Source organism: Dromaius novaehollandiae, chromosome Z, assembly GCF_036370855.1.
Source record: "Dromaius novaehollandiae isolate bDroNov1 chromosome Z, bDroNov1.hap1, whole genome shotgun sequence".
NCBI lineage: Eukaryota > Metazoa > Chordata > Aves > Casuariiformes > Dromaiidae > Dromaius > Dromaius novaehollandiae.
Window position 1 is genome coordinate 53,950,515 of NC_088132.1, and position 21,662 is coordinate 53,972,176.

Consider the following 21,662-nt stretch of genomic DNA (forward strand, 5'->3'; position numbering starts at 1 on the left):
ACATGGCTTCAAGCTCTGATTCTGAAAGCTGCTTTACAAGGATATAAGGTTATACCTACATCAAATGGCTTGCAGAAACAGGATCTAAATTCTGATATCCAAATTTACAGTTATTAGTAAGTCAGACATTTTATAGAAGATGGAAACAGCTTAAAGGCTGAGAGCTGCAGTTTCTGGATAGCTGGATTCAAATAATAGTTGTTTACATGCAATTAATGTTCTCTATTGTCGTTATAGCTCATATTTAGCATATCACTTCAGCATTATATTGTATATTCCCATATATTTAATTCTTTCCAAAGGACATGTTCCATCACAATGTAGAATTCATTTTAGTGCTGCTAGTAGTTTTTAAACAATTTCAATTTCAATGAATACATCTTGTAACTAGTAATATTGTCATTTCTAGGAACTGTTGCTGTTCTTATGAAAACAAAACACAAAGACAGAAAGAGTGTATCTAGGCTGCAAAATGAGATTTGCCATTTGAAAAGCACATATTCTTCTCTGTAGAGGGAAACGAACATTCTCATTGTCAGGCTGGCTTGCAGGAATGCTAATTACACTGATGTAATCTCATTGATTTCCACTGTAGATCTGCCAGGAAAATGCAGGCTTTCAGTGTAACTGTATCTTGTCTTTCCAGTTCTACTTGCTAGAGAAAGTAGTTTTTTCAAATATTTTTTCAAACTTTTTGGAACAGACAAATTTTCAGATGTCATGAACCGCCTTAAATTAGCACTAGTTAGTTAACACACATACACACACGCGTGCACACACACACACACTCTCTCTTTCTCTCTCATCATCTGGTTCCTGTGACCAATCCAGAGAATCAGTTCAGATCTTCAAAACAGTCAGCAACTGGGGTTGGTCCAAATCCAGATGTTTCACTCCTACTGATAAGATCTAACAAAAGTTATAAAAGAAATCAATAAAAATTCCTGTGCAATTAGCACCTGCGAAATTAGCATTCCCACCAGCCAGCATGACTGCGAGAATGTGCATTTACATCAGCTGGGTTACTCCAGTAGAGAGGGAGAATATATGCTCTTCAAGTGGTGAACCTCATTTTTCAGCATTGGTATGTATATTCTTCGTCTTGCTGTTTTTTCCTGGGACTGCTGACAGCTCCTGGAAATAGTAGTATTACCAGTTTAAGACATATTCATCTATTCTGTTTCTAAAATTTTTGGTTCTTCTAGTACTAATATTGCCTTGTGACAAAAACATGCATGTCCTCCAAAATGAGCTTAGTGAAAAGGAGGGGATATACTCCAAATAATGCATTTGCCACAGAAGTAAGTTCTTTAAATCTGGTATGTTTTTTCCACTCCACAACCTCCCTCCCTCCAATATTGTAGTCAAGGCAGATCAAAGTAATATAAAATCAAGGAACTTGAAAGGTGGAGCTGTCTGTAGCTGTCTGAAATCAGGCTGAACTTCACAAAATACAGTGCCCGATTAGCAAATTTCCTAACGTAACTGGAAAGCTGCTGAGTTTTCTTTTCTTGTATTCTTTAAGGAAATATTTCTAGCAATACATGAGGAAGGGAGAGGTGCATGGATTGTAGAGTATTCAGTAGAAAATAAAAAGGATTATTTTGAAATCCTGTAGGGTCCCTCATTTTGTTTTTACGTGCCTAAATAAGTGATTGGTTGTGCTCTGTGCCATAACCATTTACAATGGCTGGAAATACAGGATATAACTAATAGATGCACAATGATGCAAATCTCCTCCACCCGCTGGGGCCCAAGTCTGTATCCACAAAAAACTCGTGCTTGGTAAATAGAACTTGGTACCACATATTTGTTTGGGTCTTATGTGTGACTGTGATCACATGTCAATTACTCTGTATTACAACTTGAAAGCTCCTATGAATTTAACTCCTATGATAAGTATGTGGTTTAATTCTTGTGTAAAGTATTTCAGTGTTACTCCATAATTTCTTTTTTATTCAGATTAATTTTAGCACTGTTTTAATGGCTCTGAGTTATGTAAAAATGGTTAATGTTGCTATTCAAATTTGGCAAAAATGTTACTTTTCACGGTTCCAACTTGAAATGTAAAAATCATTTTTCACAGACTAATACATTTCTGTGTGAGAGATTGGCAAGGCAGTTTGAAAAACTACCCTAACTCGTTACTGCAATATAATTTAATCTTTTATTTTAAAAAAGTCATAATTGCTGCTTGAAAATACAATAAAATTAAGGTAATGCTTATCAGTGAACTGTTGAATGCTGTAACTTTAGTAACAGCATAAACTCGGAGGAAGCATTTTGTGTTAGGCAGTTGCATGGCGTGTATGTCCTTTCTCAAATCAGTGTAGAACGATAGTAGTTTTCTGCTGTCGCTGCAGATTGGCCATGTGGTAGTTCATTGTCAAGGTTCAGCTAACCATTTTCGGGGATGCTGACCTCGCTCCTGGCATTCGGGAGTTGTGCCTCTGTTCTCCCAGTATCCAGCACAGCCAGGACAGCCACGTTCCTTCAAGCTTTGTGCCGTGCTGTGTATTTGGTGTAGTAAATAGTGGCTATTTGGCATCTCTAGCTAGAAAACAGAATACTGAAAGGAGGCAAGGGATATGTTTTCAGATAAGCTAAAGGCTATTGCAAAAAGAGTACATTGTTGTCCCTCTTCATAGAATAAGGGCAAGAAAGAGTAAAACAGGACAAGGAAGATTCAAGTTAGAATTTATTCAAACACTGAATGGGGTTGTCGAATGTTCACTGCTAGAGCTTTTGAAAAAGGCTTTTAACAAACATTTATCAGGAATAGCATGGATATAGTTGGCATGTCTTGAGTTAAAGAAACTTTTCCAGATATTTGGAAGCTGTATTTTTCTATGACAGGGATCCATAAACAGTGTGCTTCATACCAGAAGTCCTCAAGTCCTCTTTCCAGGCCAGTTCCATTATAAGCATTTTGAACATACCTAAGAATGTTATTAATAGCATTAATGTTACTGAGTTCAGCACAGAACACAGCAGAAATATTTATTTCACGGATCATGACTACTAGAAGAAATGATTTTTCTGATTACAGTTTTGAAGATATGAGACTTTATACACATCCTTCTGTTTGAGCATAAGAATAGCTATGCTTAGCCAAATGAAAGTTGACTGCCTGTAACACTGATTTGAAGTGAATGCGTAGTGAATGAGTGTAAGGAAAAGACAAGCATTAAGTGACGGTTCTCCCACTGTGTTTTTGCAGCTTCTAGCCATCATCGGTTTAGGAACTTCCTAGATCAATTGTATCTTCCTTTAATTTTGTTAATTCCCGTTGGATAGATTCCTCTTTAAACGTGCTGTATGTTGCAGTTCCCCAGGCATTGATGCCTATGCTTTGTGCAGGGAATGTCCTTTCTATGCAAAGAGCAAAATGCAGAAATCAACAAATTAGAACTAATTAAATCAGTTCACAGATAACAACCTTCCATTTCAGACACAACACTGTATAAAAAGGACCTAATCCGGTTTCACTGAGCTGCCATCTCCACATGCTTCTGTCCTTTGCTGGAAGTGTCAGCTTGTCAAAGCTATCTCGGTGTAGGAAATGCCTCTGACTGTCCATCAGAGGATTCTCACGGGAAGGAAAGCTCTGTTTCTCAGCCACCTCTCTACAAAATCACTTTACATGCTCTTTACAAAGAAGAAAATTAGGAACACTAATTTTATCAGTAATGTTTCATGGTTTTGAAAAAAACACTCTACAGAAACCTTCATATTTTGTGTGTACATTCATATGTTGAATATGGATGGATCTTTAATAGGAGATCACTAGGCGATGGTCCATACCCATCTAGTAAGCTCCTATAGAAACAAATTCACTGTTATCAGAAGAGAGGTATCCTTGAGAGAAGAAACTGAGCAAGGATGTGTGGGTGGCTGGGGGAATAAGATGAAGAAATAGGCTGACGTCTAGCTTGCAGGTGGGAAGCTTATGCATGTATCAGCATTAATTACTGCAATATCAGAGGTCATCTGTAATGCCATTGTCAGGGTTTGTGTTCAGCACAATTACCATGCTATGCTAAGCACAGCTAGAGTAATCTCATTTGACAAAATGAGGTGCTTGGAGAAAGACAGGAGTACAGATGTCTAAAGCAGATTTGTTTTCTGCATGCCTTCAATTTTGCATCTGTTTGTTTTGATGACGTTACCTGGAGACAAACCAACAGAAGAAATGAAAGCTATATATTCATGCTGCAGCATCAGACATGCTTCATCATCAGTAACAAGAAATCTTTTTCTTCTGTTTGCAGAGGCATAATCCTCGCATTTACAAGCAATGTTTAAACCATTTGGAGGTTTTGCTTAATTTGTGGACTGAAATAAAGTATAGAAGTCCACATTAAACACACTTGAGTAACATGTTTACCCAGTGCTTTCTGCTTATTATTATCTCCCATTATGGTAATTGTTTTTTTTTCTTAAAATGATTTGGCCTTCCCCTACTAATAGTGAGAATCAGTGACATATTTCTATTTCATAGAAATATTTCATATTCTATTTTACATCTGAAGAGTTATCTGTGTAAACCAGAGTAAGCTCTTTTTCTAATTGTCACTTTCTATTTCCTTTGCATAAATATTTTTGTTCTGCTGGAGGCATTTATTGTTGGAAGAGCCGAGGATCCCCATAACTTTGGTCTAGGAGTGAAATCTGGAATACTGATCATTTGCTTTGTGATAAAAACTGATATGTTGCATTTCAGATATGGTTATGTTTGAGACTGTAAAAGAAACCTTCAAGGCAGTTTTATCACTATGCCATCTTCAGCTGAATTGGTGGGGGTTCTTAGGAGAAATGAAAAAATAGGTGAATCTTTAGCTTTTCAGGTATTGGTGTTGACTTTTACCATCCTTCACTGGATCCATTCAGTGTCATGTAGCATATTGGTTCATCTTTGCATTTGTGTCATCTTCATGGACAGTGAAGTGGGTGTTCTGAGCATGGGTTTATGTTTAATGAGAGTAAGAGGAGCATCAATAGTGCTTCATTTGGTGTACACCAGTTGTCAGTGTAGGATTAAAAAAATATCGCTCGAGTTAGTATTTTGCTGTTTAATGACATAAAAAGTAACAGCTTTAGGTGACAAAATCTTCCTCATGAATCTATAGCATGAACCTGTCATGCAAATTGTTGCTTTTTTTTTTTTTTTTACTTTCTTGCATCAAGTTATCTGTCATATCCCAGTGTGTCATCATCAACTAATAAAAACAATTGTCTATTAATGACTGACATTGACCAGCCTGAATTGTACAGAGTCACTGTAGTGATACTGTTACTCTCTTGGAGACTCCAGCTTCCCGACTTGTCATGATTTTTGTTAAATGAACTGTGGATTTAATAGAAATACAGGTATAAGAGCAGTAAAATATAATACAGCTTGTACCTGTTTTGCAAAAATGTGCATCTCCTATTTAAAAAAAAATTATTTATCAGATTTTTTTTTTACTTAATGGATAAAGAATTTCCAAAAGCAGCAGTGTCTTGTTTTCTCCATTGTTAGTAGTCAATGTCATATCCTAGCCTGTAAGGACTAAAAGGAATAATTGCTAGTTTAATCTGAAGAAAAGCATTTTTGTGTCTCAAATTGAAGATCTTATGCAGCAGCTAGTGTGTTGCCAGTGCTTCACAGATAAAAACATGTTTGATAGAACCAAGGGCTGCAAGTTTTCAGGTAAAGTGAATTTCTTGGGAGTTTAGAGAGTAAATAGCCCCATTATAGCTTTTGTAACGAGAAAGCATTCCCCACAATCTATTGGAGCACTTGAAAGAAGTTAATGAACGCATAGATAAAGAAATTCCATTTGCTATGCTGTATTTAAAGTTTACCCAAAATTTTCAACAATTTCCTTTCAACTGAGGAAAGAAAATAAACCAGAAAGTTTTCTTGTAGAATAATGTCTGGTTAAAAATAAAGAGAAAAAGGATGGATTAAATGGTCAGTTTTAACAGTGGAAGGAGCTTACTTGTAAAGTTCTAGCAAAATCTGTGCTGAAGCCCCGACTGTTCAATATCCTTCTAGAAGAGTAAGGTGGCAAAATGTTCTGATAGTTTAGGAGATTTACTTAGCAATATTAAAATGAACCAAAGAGTTTTAGAAAGATCTCAAAATACTGATTGACTTGGCTATAAAATGGTAGATTAAGTTCAGTGTTGTCAAACTCAAGGTAACACTACTCAAGAAAACAACCTTAATTATGCATGCACAGGTATCTCAGGTGTGTCTCAGGAAGAGATAGCCTTGAGTTGGCTTCTTCAAGGCCCAGCTGCCAGGCCTATGCCCAGAAAATTCCTTAACTGGTCAGCACTGCTATGTTCAAAGGACTAGGATTATACTATAAATTCTGTGGTTTAGACCAGCAAGCATAATGCTTTAATCCAAATTTCCCATCTCATGAGAATGATCTGCCCTTCGGGGCAATGAATAGAGATGGTCCTCTAAAGTCAGATGTGCATACATATATATTATGTTGTAAACCTAGTATTGGTTAGAAATGGCTGTCCAGTCTCCTATTTCCTATGCATCTCATTTTGTTTTGCTTAGAATGATCACCAAAGTAGAAAGTATTGCTAATGTATTGTTTTTAATTCTTGTAAGTGGTAAATTTTGGGTTTAACTCAAATTTACAAGTGGCAACTTGACAAGGCTAGAACTGCAATTAAAATAAGCTTGTACAATGAAGTACCTATTCCCTAAAGGTAGAAATTTGTTTTGGATTTTAGGACTAATCCTCCTAAAGCTACGGAAGGCAAACACTTCTGACTATATATGGTCATAACTGACACAGCATAGTAAGTGCTATGCTTGGCAATATAACTGCCTTTGATTTTGAAAGGAAAATTCACATCTCATGTAAGAAGTTCACACATATTTCAAGTACAGTTTGACACATATTGAGCGTGAAAACAAACATGGCTTCAAATCTTAACTGTTCACTATGCACCTTAAACAGAGGCTGATAAGCAAAAATCTACACATCCATTTCTCTTCTAGATCTGCCGAAGCTGGGACATTTATAGGAGGTCGAGGGTCTTAACATCAAATATATGTTCTGCTTTTGAAAAATATCTGCTAAAGCCAAACACACTCATTTTGGAACCCCATCAGAACTGGTACTGGTTCATGCTGGGGCCCCATGCTCATGCACACCTCTTTCCCCGTAGGTTGCAAAGTAATGCTAGCAGGTGGACAGGTGTCCTCCTCCCTCTGCCTTTCACCGTGAGGGGACAGAATATAGCTGCATGTGCCACATCTGCATTAAAATAGCTGCAGTGTTGGGTAGGTCTCTGTACCTCCTATTTAAGCTCCTCTTAAAGGACTGTCTTCTGCTTAGATATTTCTCATCCATATTCATCAACTATTAGGGGTGGCTAATTACACTGTAAGCTGGAATCGGTCCTGTGTGTATACATGTGTTGTATATACATATGAGTTACGTATACATGTAGGCAAACATGCTTGTGCCTTCTTTTACATTATGAAATGACAAAGATATTTTAATAAATAAACATGAGAAATTTTTGAAAATATACATTTTCCTTTGAAAATACAGAATTTTCCCCCCATCATGGAAGCCTGTATGGCCGTTTTTAAACCAAAAGGATTTATTCTGATTAGCTGAAAAGATTTCAGGAGGGCCAAGATTTGAATAGGTCTTTCAATGTAACACTTGATAACACTATGAAAAAGAACACTTTTCCAACAGATGTGGGGTTTTTTTTTGAATCTATTCTGTATTGTATCTGCCTACGCTAGTGACAAAGACTTTGTTTCCTACTGGCATTACTGTGCATCTGGGACAGCTGCGGGAGAGCGAGCTGCATTTTGTTCCATCTTGTGCAGCATCAACAGAGTTATCAGCAAAGCGATGATTACAACGGCTTTATTGTTGGGTGATACGGGACACAAAAAGCAGAGCTGGATCTTTAGATTTAGCTGAGCTTAAAGGATTGTTAAAAATATGGATGAGATCATAGTATGGTGGAAGTCAGTCATAATTTCAATGGGCCAAGATTTCATTTAGTATCTTCCTAAATGTAAACCAATTTTCTCATCTGAGAAATAATTTATTTGGAACTCCACCAGTATGAGGGTTTTAGTTGCAGTTTTCAGAGCATGCACACATAGTTGTTCATGGCCCCATAATGAGCTTAGATTTGTTTTATATTTGTCTCATTTACCAGTGGCACACAATACCCAGTGATTATGTTGCTAGCATTTCCCAGCACTGTCTGCTTCAGCTTCTGTTGAAAGGAGCAAATTGCACTGGTCACTTTTTCTTCTCTGTACATTTTAATTAATGAAGAATTGAATCATATGTGACTTTATGACCATATGATGTAAGGATTTCATAGCAGTATGAAAGAGTTTATTCTTAAACTCTATTCAGAGTTTATTCTTTGGTAGTGCTAAAGGTAAAAGCACTGCCAGGCTTCTGAGAAAACCTTAAAAGTAAGCAAATGTCTGCTCCATCCTGTTGTGTTTAAAATTGCTGAAGTGCAGTTGACTACAAAGTAGAAGATCTTCTGAACAACTGAGCAGATCAACGGCTATAGTAATTCCTGTAATAAGCTTCTCTTTATATCCTGCATCTGAATTGATTAGAGAAAGAGAACAAGTCGTATTTACTCGAAAGTAGTTGAGGGGGTTTAATAATAGGTAGCCTGCCAATCATTTGTATATCATGAATTTTCAAAATTCTTCCTATTTGAATTACTCACAGTAATTGTATAGTATTGTTCCTGTACCCTAACTGAGTGGCTTTGGAAATCAATATAGGCAAAAATATCTTGACTTTACAAAAGGTTATATCTAACTATTTCAGATGAAAAAATTAGTGATGAACATCATTCATAAAATTATGAACAGTTGAACATTATGGTTAAGTATGTACTTCATGCTTTGCTGATTAGATACGTAAGACCTTTATTTTTAATGTAACTGAACATACCATGTTTCTAATTTCGTATTTCTAAAGATGAATGCAGTAACAATTTGTAGTGTATTGGCTAAGGGGCTAATCGTTATGGCACAAACATCAATATGGAAACTTTACAGTAATTACACAATCTTAAATATGCTTTTAGCAACTACTTCAATATTTGAATATAAGAATCATTTTCTTAATGTTTGTATCCATAAAACTGAAACTCACAACTCTCCAGCGAAAGCAAACTAAAGGAAGTTACAAGCTGAATCTATTTCTTTGATTTTGTAATGGGAACAGTTATTTACAAGCAATGTTTTTGTAGTATTTACGCATTTCTACAAATAAAAAAAGTGCTACTCAGGTGCTTTAAATCTCTTCTAACAACATATTTGGCACATGATCTTTGGGATCTATTTATATGCTATTTATAGGTAAGTCACTAGTGATTCAGAAGAATCGATAATTTCAGTTATATTCATTTCTTTTCTTGTTTTCATTCATAGGATGCTCTGGCCCTCTAGGAATAGAAGGAGGAATTGTGTCAAACCAACAAATTACTGCGTCATCCACTCATCGAGCTCTTTTTGGACTCCAGAAATGGTATCCATACTATGCACGACTTAATAAGAAGGGTCTTGTAAATGCTTGGACTGCTGCAGAAAATGACAGATGGCCATGGATTCAGGTAACAGATGGAGCTGAGGAGAAAAAACATCTCCTTGATTCAATTGTCACTTAAGAAACTGATGAAGACAAGTGGTAAACTAGTAGCTAGATTCTTATTCGTTCTCATAAGCGTAGCCTAGGCTAAAGTAGACTATTTAGTTGCAAAACAGTAATAATTTCAACTTTATAAATACAAAAATCTTTTTATTTGAAAAATGTATGCATATATTCTATGGCAACTCTAAGAATCTCTCCTGTAGAAGCTGATTTATAGAGGCTTTTCAAGGAAGCTTTTTTCGCAGGTGCTACATTTGCTCATTAGGTCCTTAGTAGCGTTTAGCAGCTGTATCTATTGTTGGACGTACTTTGACATACTCCTGCAGCTTTCTTAGGGGCATAACTCTAGTCTGCTTTAATATGTTTTTTGCCGTACCATGGCCTGTGGAAATAGTTTATCCTCTCTGCTTAGCTGTGCAGGACACACATACCCTTTAAGCAGTGTGTGCATCACTCTGGAAATAACAGTAACTGTTTTATTTAAGGTTGAAATAGTTGTTAGTTCAACCATGTCTGTGGGGCTAAAAATACTTTTTTTTTTTTCATTCCTGCTCAAAGGCTGCTATCTCTAGATTCAAATGGCAGTGTCCCCTTTGTGGACTGGATTTCTCCAGGCCCAGCAAATGTCTTCAGAAAAAGTCATGAAGTAGTGCGATATGACGTCCTGTATTTTAATGAAGATAATGATTAACTAGTAATTTCTGCAGCTCTTTACTCTTATGCAGTTTTGTTTTTATGATGTGTGGATTGGTCTAATCTTAGCATGTTCAGTTGTTAGTTAACGCAGGCGAAGATATACGCTCATGGGAAGAACTTGCGCACTAATCAATATGCTCAATATGTGGGGAGGGTGCTTCCTTCCAAGTGAGCCCAGCACAGCAATAGCAGAAGCCAGTACAGTGAGGGCCGCCGCTCCTCTGGGTTGAGCGGGAGACCGTGGCATGGCCCGATCTCCTTCCCTCGTGGACCTTGCCTCCGGCCACAGTAGCAGCCACCTTCCCTCGAGGGGAAGCTGCCATACCGAACGGCAATTCTGCACTTCCCGCTACTACCGCAGCACCAGCTCAGGTGGCCTAAATAACTATCCTGTTTCCTTCACTTGCTTAGACAAAACTGGTGTCTGGTCTACCGGCACTGAGTAGGTTGAACTACAAGGTCTTTATGTTCCTCAGTTGCATCAGACACACCCTTCTTGCTGTTATCTTTGTGTAAATAGCATAATTTCTATTCACGTTTCAGTCTTCTTACTGACTATCAGTTATGATTTTTCTGAACAGTTCCCAAATGCTATGGAAAAATGTGTATAGGGTTGCCTGTTCATTTTTCTTGTTTAGAAAGCAGGCTCAAAGCACTATTTGATAAAGTTTTCTAAAGCTAATGTGGTGAGAATATTGGCTTTTGTCAGTTTTGAAAAATGTAGCCTATGTTACTGTTTGTTATTCACTGCAGAGTGAACACACAAAGGCCCTTCAGTGTATCTTAAGTCAGTTTTCTTCTGTGAAGACTAGAGGGGTTAGGAAGTTTATAAAATTTATACACTGAAAAAGAGCTGGAATGAATAATATTAAGGGTCTTGAGCAGAATTATTTTCTCAGGAGTAGAAAGCTAATGTAACTTTAAAGGATAGTGAGAAGCATTAGTGTTATGGTAGCTTTTTGGGCTGCTTTAGAGCGTGGCTTTTGTTAAATAATTTGGAGAAAAAAAATCAGAAGTGTTTACCATTGGCCCCCTAGGCATATTTTCACTAGAAGATGAACTGGAGGGGGACTGTTAATGGTTGGTTGCTTCCCTGCAAAGACACATACCCATCATCAAAGTAGCTGTCAGATGGCTGTGCATATTTCTACCCAGACCAGACTTATGTTTGCCTTGATCTTTGCTCCCAGGGAAGTCATCCCTTTGTTCTTCTCTGGAAGGAAGGTTGGACCAATGGAGAAAATTTTTCTAAACATCTCAGCTGAAGGCATCAGGTTTGAAAAATTAGTTCTTTTTGGAGTTAATCTAGGTAGTGCCAATCCTAATTATGATAGCTATAAGATATAAGGACTTTCTAGAAGCTAAGTAAGTGACATGATTAATGTATACAAAGCACCTAGTATTCTCTTCCTTTTCCTTCTCATTCTTCTTTAAAAATAAGTTCATGGTTTATACAAAACTTGCTGAGTACTTTTTGGAGTCCAGAGGGAGGAAAACGCTCTTTGTTACTTAAAAACAAAAGTTTAAATCTTGAGAGGACTTTTTTTTTTTTTTTTCCTTTTCTGAAGACTTTTTGCCTTGAAACAGTTTGGGCCAGATAATCTAAATTTGGCAGGGAGATGATACTTGTACAGAAGTGCTTTTGAGTGTTCTGTGGAAGCCCTGTTATGACTTGGTCTTCAAAATGGACTTCAGAAACTCAAGCTTTATGCATTGCATGGCAGTCCTCTACATCAGAACACTATCTTATTCTTTAAGCACAGAATACACACTGAGACAGATACTGCCTAACCCTTATATGGGTGAATTTCTGTTGAGAGAATAGCAGCAGAAATCTCGTATCTTATTTTTGCACAGCTTCTATAAAGTCCAGGGAGATGCTGCTTAAACATTTGCAGAAGGTTACAAAAAGTCCGCATACTCTGATTCTGTATTAGGCTTCTGGCTAGCTTCCGTCTGGTCTGGTGGAAGAAATGCTCCTTCTAACAGTCTACTCTTAGTTTTACTTTCTTTATCGCATTACCACCTTCTTCCCGGATACAGATGCTTACTCTGCAGTTGGCATTTCCGTGGGAATCAAGACCATTGACAAAAGCAGAGGAGAGTCTGAGGGCCATACAGTTAAGTGACTTCGGTCATTTCCAATACGAAGGGTTTGTGTATGGGACCTCTTCTATGCTGGTCTGACTGATGAAGCGACTGGACCAGAAGATGGCTTCTGAAAAAATTGTAAATGTTTGACAGAGATTAAGTGGAAAGTTATGAAACCAGAAATTCCATTTTTATGAAATGTGAATTAACATTTAGTGCAGTGAACCCAAAACAGTAGCCTGTTATTCTATTGTAGTTTCTAATGCTAGATAAATTCTAAATGAAGCTGTTCTATAATGGGCAAAGTCCCCCAAAGTATAATTATGTACATGCCTATAGCTATTTTTGCCTTGTTCCATCATTATCAATTTTCTTTGTCATTTAATTTCTTTATTTATATGCAGCTTGGCAAAAGGAAGGTTTGAGTGCTTTGCTTATAACTCACTTGTAATGAGTGCAAGTTTTTTTCTCTAATCTTTCAGGTGTCGGACACATATGAACTAATTAGTATGCAGTTTCATTTTCCTGCATTCTCCCAATGAACTGAAAATTGAAATTGCCATTTTAAATTTACACTCTCAGCATGTAATTAGTAATGGCACTACAATGCTTGTAATTGGCTTCTGATTTAAAGGGTCAGCGACCATGTTTTTGAAAGCAAATTAAACTCAGACTAAGTCATGTCTCCCTTTTAGAGTTCTGCTGACCTGTGTTTCTCCTCATAGGTTTGCACTGTGATAAAATAACATCTGTTTATATTGTTTACTACCTTACTAGTGACACTAACTGTTAGTTTTTCCAAATACAATGAGAAAAACCCTATGCTTCTCTACTTTGTGAATTGCTCATGAGATATGACCAAAATGGTCACTGTGCCTGTTCCAGTGATATTCTTTTCTGTCAGAGCTCTCTCTTTCAGAGAGCATTAATTCTCCTTTCCCTTTTTCCTTTTGCTTGCATGATTTTAAAATGTGGAGGTTTTTTTACTGTGATTCCATTTCATGTCTACTCCTTCCTTGTCCCAGAGCACACAGTTTTTATAGTTCATGTTTTCTCAAGGAAATGTGGATCAGAATGGAGATGGCCATGCGCAGGTTTGTTGTTTGTATTCTGTCTACCATATCAAGGGAATGGATCCAGTCCTAAGTTATGATTCTGGCTTTCTCTTGTAACTATTTTCAATCATTTCTCTTTCCAGTCATATTTTCTCTGTGTCATTCTCCTTTTCACTTACCACTGCTCCTCTCTGCAGTGCTCTACCTTCCTGTGATAGAATGATAATATTTTAAGTTAAATAACTTAATCTCTAACACAAACTGTTAATCTCTAACACAAACCAGCTAGGAGTTTCTAAATCTGACTCCTCTCTAGCGATCTTTAACCCAGAGATCCATGCCTATGCCTTACATTTCTTATTCTCTCTCAGTTTCTCCATCCAGATATTATATTTCTTAGCTCATTTTTCCTCTCATCATGACTGATTTCCCTATCTCTTCCATAGACTATTATTCTTTTTTATACCGTTGCAGTTATTATTATTCCTGTAACATGCAAAGACCTCAGCCACGATGGAGATGCTAAAAATGCCCAAACTGGAATGTCATAAAGAGTAATGTAAAACAAGACTAAATAATTTGGTGCAACTAAGGCTGCCTGACAGCACTGAGGTAGTCAGTCATGCTGTCAAGATGTACTAGTAACTTCGACAGGAGGATGCATCTGGAGGAACCTGGAAGGGGTGGGGGAAGGAAGGCAGATGGATTTAGCCCCAGAAGATGTGAGTCTGTTTCTTTAGACTTTTGGAGTAGGGGTGGCCCAATTGTGGGCTCCCCAGTACAAGAAAGACGTGGAGCTACTGGAGTGAGTCCAGCAAAGGGCTACGAAGATGATTATAGGACTGGAGCTTCTCTCACATGAGGAAAGGCTGAGAGAGCTGGGCCTGTTTAGCCTGCAGAAGAGAAGGCTGAGGGGGGATCTCATCAATGTATACAAATATCTTGAGGGAGGGTGTAAAGAGAATGGGGCCAGATTATTTTCAGTGGTGTCCACTGACAGGACAAGAGGCAACAGGCACAAACTGAAGCATAGGAAGTTCCATCTGAATATGAGGAAAGACTTCTTTATTGTGAGGGTGACAGAGCACTGGAACAGGTTGCCCAGAGAGGTTGTGGAGTCACCTCCTCTGGAGATATTCAAAACCTGCGTGGATGTGATCCTGGGCAATGTGCTCTAGGTGATCCTCCTTGAAAGGTGGGGGGAGGTTGTTGGACTGGATGATCTCCAAAGGTCCCTTCCAACCTCAACCATTTCTGTGATTCAGTGATTCTGTGGCCTTTTTGTTCTGTCTCTAAGTAATTCCAGCACAATAGATTCTTGGGCCATAAAACAACCTTCCTATATCTTAATCTGCCCAAGAACAGTAAGACATACACCACCTATGTCTGGGAGCCTGGAGTGGAGGAGCAGCTGACAACAGAGCTTCAGTGGCTCCTGCCACTGCACTGCAGTACAGGCTGGGCTGGGTTTGATGGTAAACGTGCCAGGGAGGCCTGACAATGTCAGCCCCAGAAACCCCTGCTGTTTTCCTTTTTCTTGCAGCTGTGAGTTCAGTTTATCTAAATGTCCCTTCTCCCACGTGATCCAGTCACATGTCAAAGAGCTATGTAGAAGTTGTCCCCGAATTCTCTGAGAGCCCCATATGCTCAGTAACCTCGGGCTTACCACTACTGGTGCCCGTAAGTCAGAATAATACCTTGTCTAAATTCAAAGCAGGATTGCAAATTAGGGGGAGAGAGCTGAAGAGGAGAGGGATATTATGTGTTTGTCTGAGCACGAGGTAAGGTGGGTAAAGGCATACAGAAGGTAGAGGGTAAAAGGTATCAGGGTGTACTCCGAAGGTTGATAGGAAACAGATACTTGAAAGCATTACACAGCAAAGATTGGCACAGATTGGCAAAGATGATGTTTTGAGTCAGGAGGGAACTGGGTAAGTTTTGATTAAGGAGGGGATTAAGGATGAATTTAACGTCCTGGTCCTGGATTTGGCCTTTTGATTAGGCAAGGAGTGGAAAGCATCAGTGCCTGCTGGCCCCTGTGCGATTGCTGCTTTTGCACCATGACTTTACTAATATATATGAGAACAAGAGATCTTAATTTCTGCTCATCTCATGAATGTGATTGTGAAGCATATTCCTGTGAGGAATATGCCTGATAATGGCAATAGTTTTAATGGTAGTCTCTTGGACACCAACTTTTTTTAAAGTGCTTTGGGGTCTTTTGGGTATGAAAATCATTTTTACGAGGTCCATATTAATCCACGGTCACCACAAGCAGATTTGGGAATACCTGAAATCTAGAGAATGAACTATTTAGTGTGTCATACTGCTTTCTGAGAACAATGATTAAACACTTGAATTGTTACCGGAGACTATTGTACATAAAGCCTAGTGCATTAAATTGAAAAATAAGGAAAATGCTTAGTTATCTATAGTTAAAATAACAGGAACTGTGTCTCCAGAGACATCAGCATGGTTACCAATTTACTAATATATAAAATATTCAAATATTTAATTTTATTATTGTGAGAAGGAGGAGGATTCATTAACAAGACAGCTGAACTGCTCAGTTTGATGGCAAAATCAAAAAATGGGAAATAAACTCAGTTCAAGTTGAATAATTTGGAAGTTTTTTCTCCCAGTTTTTATAGGAAGCAAAAATATCAGAATATTTAGTTTGGGTTTAGACTGACATGTCTTTTCTCTTCAAATAATTAATCCTTTTCTAGCCCTATTTTATTTTTATATTTTTATTCTTGTTCGAGCCAATTTTTAAATGTAATATTTGATTTCAAAATGCAAAAGCTAGACGTTTTATTTAGACTATATTAAAATGAAATGTTCAGTTAGTTTTCCAAGACTATATTAAAATGAAATGTTCAGTTAGTTTTCCAGTTTCCTCCTCAAATGACTTTTCTGAAACTGTTTACTAAAGTTTAGGTGAAACTCCATATTTTGAGAAATTACAGTTTGATGAAAATGGTGCCCACCTTTTAATTAGTAATTTGAATATATTAGTATCCTATTCTAAAATAAATACATTGGGTTTACTTACTTTTACCTTCTCAGTGCATATTTTTTAAGTATTACTTATTTCCTTTTAATAGCTATTGCGCAATTTTAGATATTTTCTGCCATCATCTTTCTATAGAGACTCTTAATAAACAAAGGTGACCTATCAGGGAAAGAAATCTACCCGAGCAGATTAAGGGTGGAACATTACCAGGCCCCTGTGTAATTTAAGGCCCATTGTCAGCAAAGTCCAGTTAGAGCCGCAAAAATGTTGTTCATGTAAAGCTTATTCCCACAGCAGAAATCAGAGTGACTACTTAGGGAGCTAGCCTGGTGCATGGGACATCCCTTGAAATGCATAGAAATGTTCAGTGCCTCAGGGGGTATCCACAGAGCCAGCATGCGGCAGTGAAGGTGCCAAAGTTGATCCAGAGAAAACAGAGTACTAGAGTCTTCCTTCAGTGTTGTCCATACGCAGCAGTCACTGAAAATATATATCTGAGAACTAAATAGGGTAGTATTAACATGTTATGGGCTATGAAGTTTACTTTAAGACAGCTTAAAAATCAGCAGGGTAAGAGAATAATTATGCAGCCCAGTGATTACTTGTTTGAGAGAATTTAAATTCTAGTTTCTGCTGCAGAAACTATACCAGTATTTTACTTAGAGATTACTGAGAATGCTTTTATGCTATTTTTTTCTTTTTTTCTAAATATTTTGAAATATTTTTTATGTTATGTAGAATGTATTTTATTATTTGTGATTTTATTCATTTTTTACATCAGTGTCTCCCAAACCACCTGCAGTTTCAGTCCCACGCCTGGCTCTTGGCCTCACTTATTTTGGTCTTGCAATGCCTAGTACTAGCATAATTAATTACATGTCTGTGGATCTCACAAGCCTACTCATCACTACTTTGACATATGAAAAATCTATTTATAATAAAGACTTTCTAAGTTCCATCATTCTATCCCCAGGCAGCAAAGAATTAAGTTTGTTTTTTTTTTTCCCAAAAAAAGGCAAGTAGGAAAAAATTAGCAACTTCGACATAAAGAACTTCCAAAGGGCAAGCATGCACCAGGTGATAATTATTTGCTAATAAAATGATAAAACCCAAAGTACATCCAGAGGTCTTGCAGAACATTCATTCAAACATCTGTTAGTAAGAGCTCTAAGCAAACTGCCATCTGTCAAACCATTCATTTTGTCAAAGTTCATTTCCTCATTCATGAGTACTGTAGTATCAGCTTCCAAAAAATACCTGTCATCATAGATTAAACATTTAATGTTACTTAATATAACTGTCAAATGTAGCCAAGTGAACCTTATGAAATACAGTCTCAGAGTCGTGATGTAAGGTGACTTGAACCATAGAGGAAGACTTACCTGGTAAGCTAAATGTTAAAAAATCTGTTAAAACTCTTCATTTTTTGTCAATATTCCAAAATTTTACTTAATATTATACCAGGATTTCCTTGCAGAATATGGACGGTATAGGCAATTGGTATTTTGTACCGGAAAGCCCTTGGCATGGGAGAATAAGATACAGTTGAATTCTGTCAAAACTCTTCCACGTAGGACCTTTGAATTGCAGCAGTTAGAACAGATCCTCAAGTGGTCAATGTCTGTCAGAGAGTCACTGGCTTCAGTGAACCGAATACCAATGTCAGTCAGCTGCAAATCTCTCTCACTGTCTATATCTTCAGCCTTCAGGCTCAAAATGTAATTTGTGTACCCAAAGTAGACCAGAAAACAAAAGGTCTGTAGTCATCCAGATACTCCCTTATGTCCCATTCCTCAGTATCTATTTGATATCATCTTGTATTTCCCAGTGTCGTTCTTCATACACACAGATACCCACACACGAACATATTCAAACAACTTGTGATTGAGGTTGCAGATGCACAGAAGCAGTCAGTTCAATATTAGGATTCCTATGGCAACAGAAACTTGATTCACTTATGAACACTATACGTAACATATTCTGTCAGCCCACATGCCAGCTTTCTTTAATAACTGTGTAATATGGCTGAATGATTGAAATACGAATATTTTAAAATGTATTGTTTTGTGCATCTACAATACCAACTATTTTGACTGAATAGCTTTCCACATTTACCATACTGAAAGTAATTAAAGCAGCAAGCGGTGGCACACTGAAATGAGCAAGTGTGCATCTCTGTGGTTTCTCGCCCCAGTAACAAGTTTCTTGTAAAGACACCCCTACATGGTGGCTCACTGACTTTAATGGTTAAACAAGGAATGTGTGGGCATAGCGGTCTTACTCTGGGAAGGATGGGGTCTAAATCAATAAGACGATGCTATACTAGTGTTACAGGCATGTTCTATGTCTTAAACACTCACTTTCAAAATCAGTAAAGCAAACAATCCTCACTTATGGTTAGGCTTCCACTAGTTTTGAATTCTGGAAAATAACTGTTTCAAGTTACCTCGTTACAACTAAGGACCAGGATATAAAATTTTAAAAAAAAGAGAAAAATTACATACAAATATATTTTAAAATTGTGCATTGTACAGAGGTATGTATACACACTTATATATGTATAGATGGACCCAGAACAGTGTGTAGGCCCTGAATTTATATGTGTATAGATAGGTCACAGGGATGTACAGCATGAGCTGTGAAAGTATAGGCAGAGCCTTGATACAGCTCTAGCTGTGGAGAAGCACACCGTCCCTGGCTGCAGCTCAGTATTTCTCTGGTACTTTAGAGGCGGTAGAGAGAAAGTACTGGTCGAGAGAAATCTCCTGGTAATTACAAGCATGTGTTTGTCTTTTCAAAGGCCTTCTCGTTTCGGTGGAGCCTCATGTACTGAGAAAATCAATTCTTTGGATTGAAAAATATGAGTGTGTTTTACTCTTGTAATGTTATAATCTTGATATTCCGTGAGTGGTTAAGATAAAGAGACATCCTTCAAATCTGAGGCCTTCACTGAGACTTTTCAGATTTTGAGGGGGTTTTTTTCTTTGTCTTTTACTGAACCGAGCAACATTTTGCATTTTTATCATATTGTCTGTCAGCTTTTGTGCAAAGTCTCCACAGCTTTAGTGAAAAGTGTTTTTTCAGGAAAACTGTGGAGCATATTAAAACGATTGGGAAGTCTTTGTGTTTTCCTGATCATCAGGACTTCTGAGTGTAACTTTTTGTATTATGAAAGACCCTGAAAGTTCTCAGCTCTTGTTCTTCCAAAGTATTTTGAAGAAAAATAGATCAGAAAAAATAGTCAGAAATTCCTTTCATACTCATACTTGGTCCCAAGATCTGAAGTGTAATTATACTTTCTTCTTTTCAGAAGACAAGTGCTCACTAATCTACCTCTTCTACTCCACTTCTATCTAAAACCTTGGATTGTCTCCCTATACAAACAATTTCACAGCAACTAACAGATTATTCTCAAGGATGACAAGTTGTGAGGAAGATTGCTATTACTTACTCCTATTTCCCCATTTGTACTTCTGCCACAAATTCTGTCATGAGGTGAATAGACAGTATAACAGTTGCTCTAATTATTTACTAATATTGTCAGATCAGTCAGAAGTCCTAGTTGCAGCTGGAACTGCAGTGTGCTTTGGGTTTTGAATAAACAGAGAACTAAAAAGTTTCTGCACTAAATAGATGAGAAATGTGAGATACTTACCAGATACAGAGGAAGAACAAAAAAGATTGGTAAGATGATAAACATGATAGGCAGCATAAAGCCACCCGGATATGATTGTCAGGCTCATTGGAAAAGAGAGTTTCAGGAATTTATATGATGCTTACAATTACCTTGGCCAAGGAAGAAAAACTGTAAAGGTATGCATTTTACCTGTCTTATGAAAATTGAAATATGGCATTGTTTAGCAACTGAAAACAGTATTTCGTTATTGGCTGAGGAAGTGTAACTGAAGTGTGATAGTATGAGAAGGGGTAAGTAAGCAGCTTCAGTTTCCTTGTGAAGGGAATGTGCATCTGGGAAAGAAACCCCAGTATGGATCCCACAGCTCAAAAGAAGTCTCATCTCCTGTGTGTTCCTTGCTATTCCAATTTTTGCTTCAGCTGCCATCTTTCTATGGGTAGGTTCAATTCCAGATTTAGCTTTAACAGACTTGTTATTTTCCAGCACATTTCCTTCTAACTCAACATTTCTTGGCCTGACAAGCTATATCAGACCTAGGCAAAACCTGCTGAAGTCAGAATGGGAATTGTTCTCAGTTGTCCTTGGTGGGCTTCAGGTCAGACCTTATTTATTATCACAGCTTTTACTGGAGTGCAACTACTGGAGTGCAACTACCAAAGTGCCTTAAAAACAGGTGGAGAGAATGCAATAGAAAGTAGCTCTGGTCTTTGTCATGGACACATAAATAGTGAATTTTCTTTGAATAGTTTTTCATGGTAGTTTTGATATTTTACCTTTTTATTTTTTTTCAGTTCTCTGAAAATGAGGGTTTTCTCATTACTGGCCTTTGTAGGATTAAAACAGAAGTGCATGTTTGTTTCTGTGACCCATCATCCTATCTACTAACCTCTACCAGCCAAATCAAACCTATTTTAGATGTGGACATACATATTGATATTTTTTCTGACAATTTTTTTTTGCACATTCTTTAATCGATACTTTAAGAAGTTTTCTAGATGTTTGGAGGAAATTCTTTTTGAGAGGCATCAGCTTGCCAAAGGCAGGAAGAGGAGTCAGAAGTTGAAGGTATATGAAGGGATTAATAATAGCAATAAAATACTCTAGTGTTTCTTAGCTAAACATAAATTGCAGGTAATTAATAACCATTTAATCAATACTTTGCAAATGAGGTGAAATTTTACTGGGCTACAGAACTCTGAACAATGTGAGACTGATTATGAGCCTTTTTTTGAGATGACAGTCTAAACATGCCAGTAGTTGAATAATTCATATCATCCAGTTAATGACATTCATAACAACTACCTTTGGGACTAAAATAATGACTTAATAATAAGAAGAAACAGACCAAGCGGGTTTTTAGTCTGTCTAATTATGTAAGCTCTCTGAGGCATAAAGTGAAAGTTCTCAACAAAAGCCAGATCAAGTGAGTGCTTTTTGTTATTATCCATAACATATGCTACTCTGTGTTACATTACAATTTGGTCTAAACAATCCCT

General features: G+C 37.3%; 1 protein-coding gene across 2 annotated transcripts in view; it reads left to right on the top strand.

Moving 5' to 3' along the window:
• The window catches only part of LOC112987221 (EGF-like repeat and discoidin I-like domain-containing protein 3), a 262,428-nt gene that overhangs the window by 172,352 nt on the left and 68,414 nt on the right, over positions 1-21,662 (top strand). For both annotated transcript variants that reach the window (XM_026106998.2, XM_026106999.2), the window contains one exon: positions 9,452-9,633. In XM_026106998.2, coding sequence (XP_025962783.1) covers positions 9,452-9,633 — 182 coding nt within the window. The remainder of the gene's footprint in view (positions 1-9,451; positions 9,634-21,662) is intronic.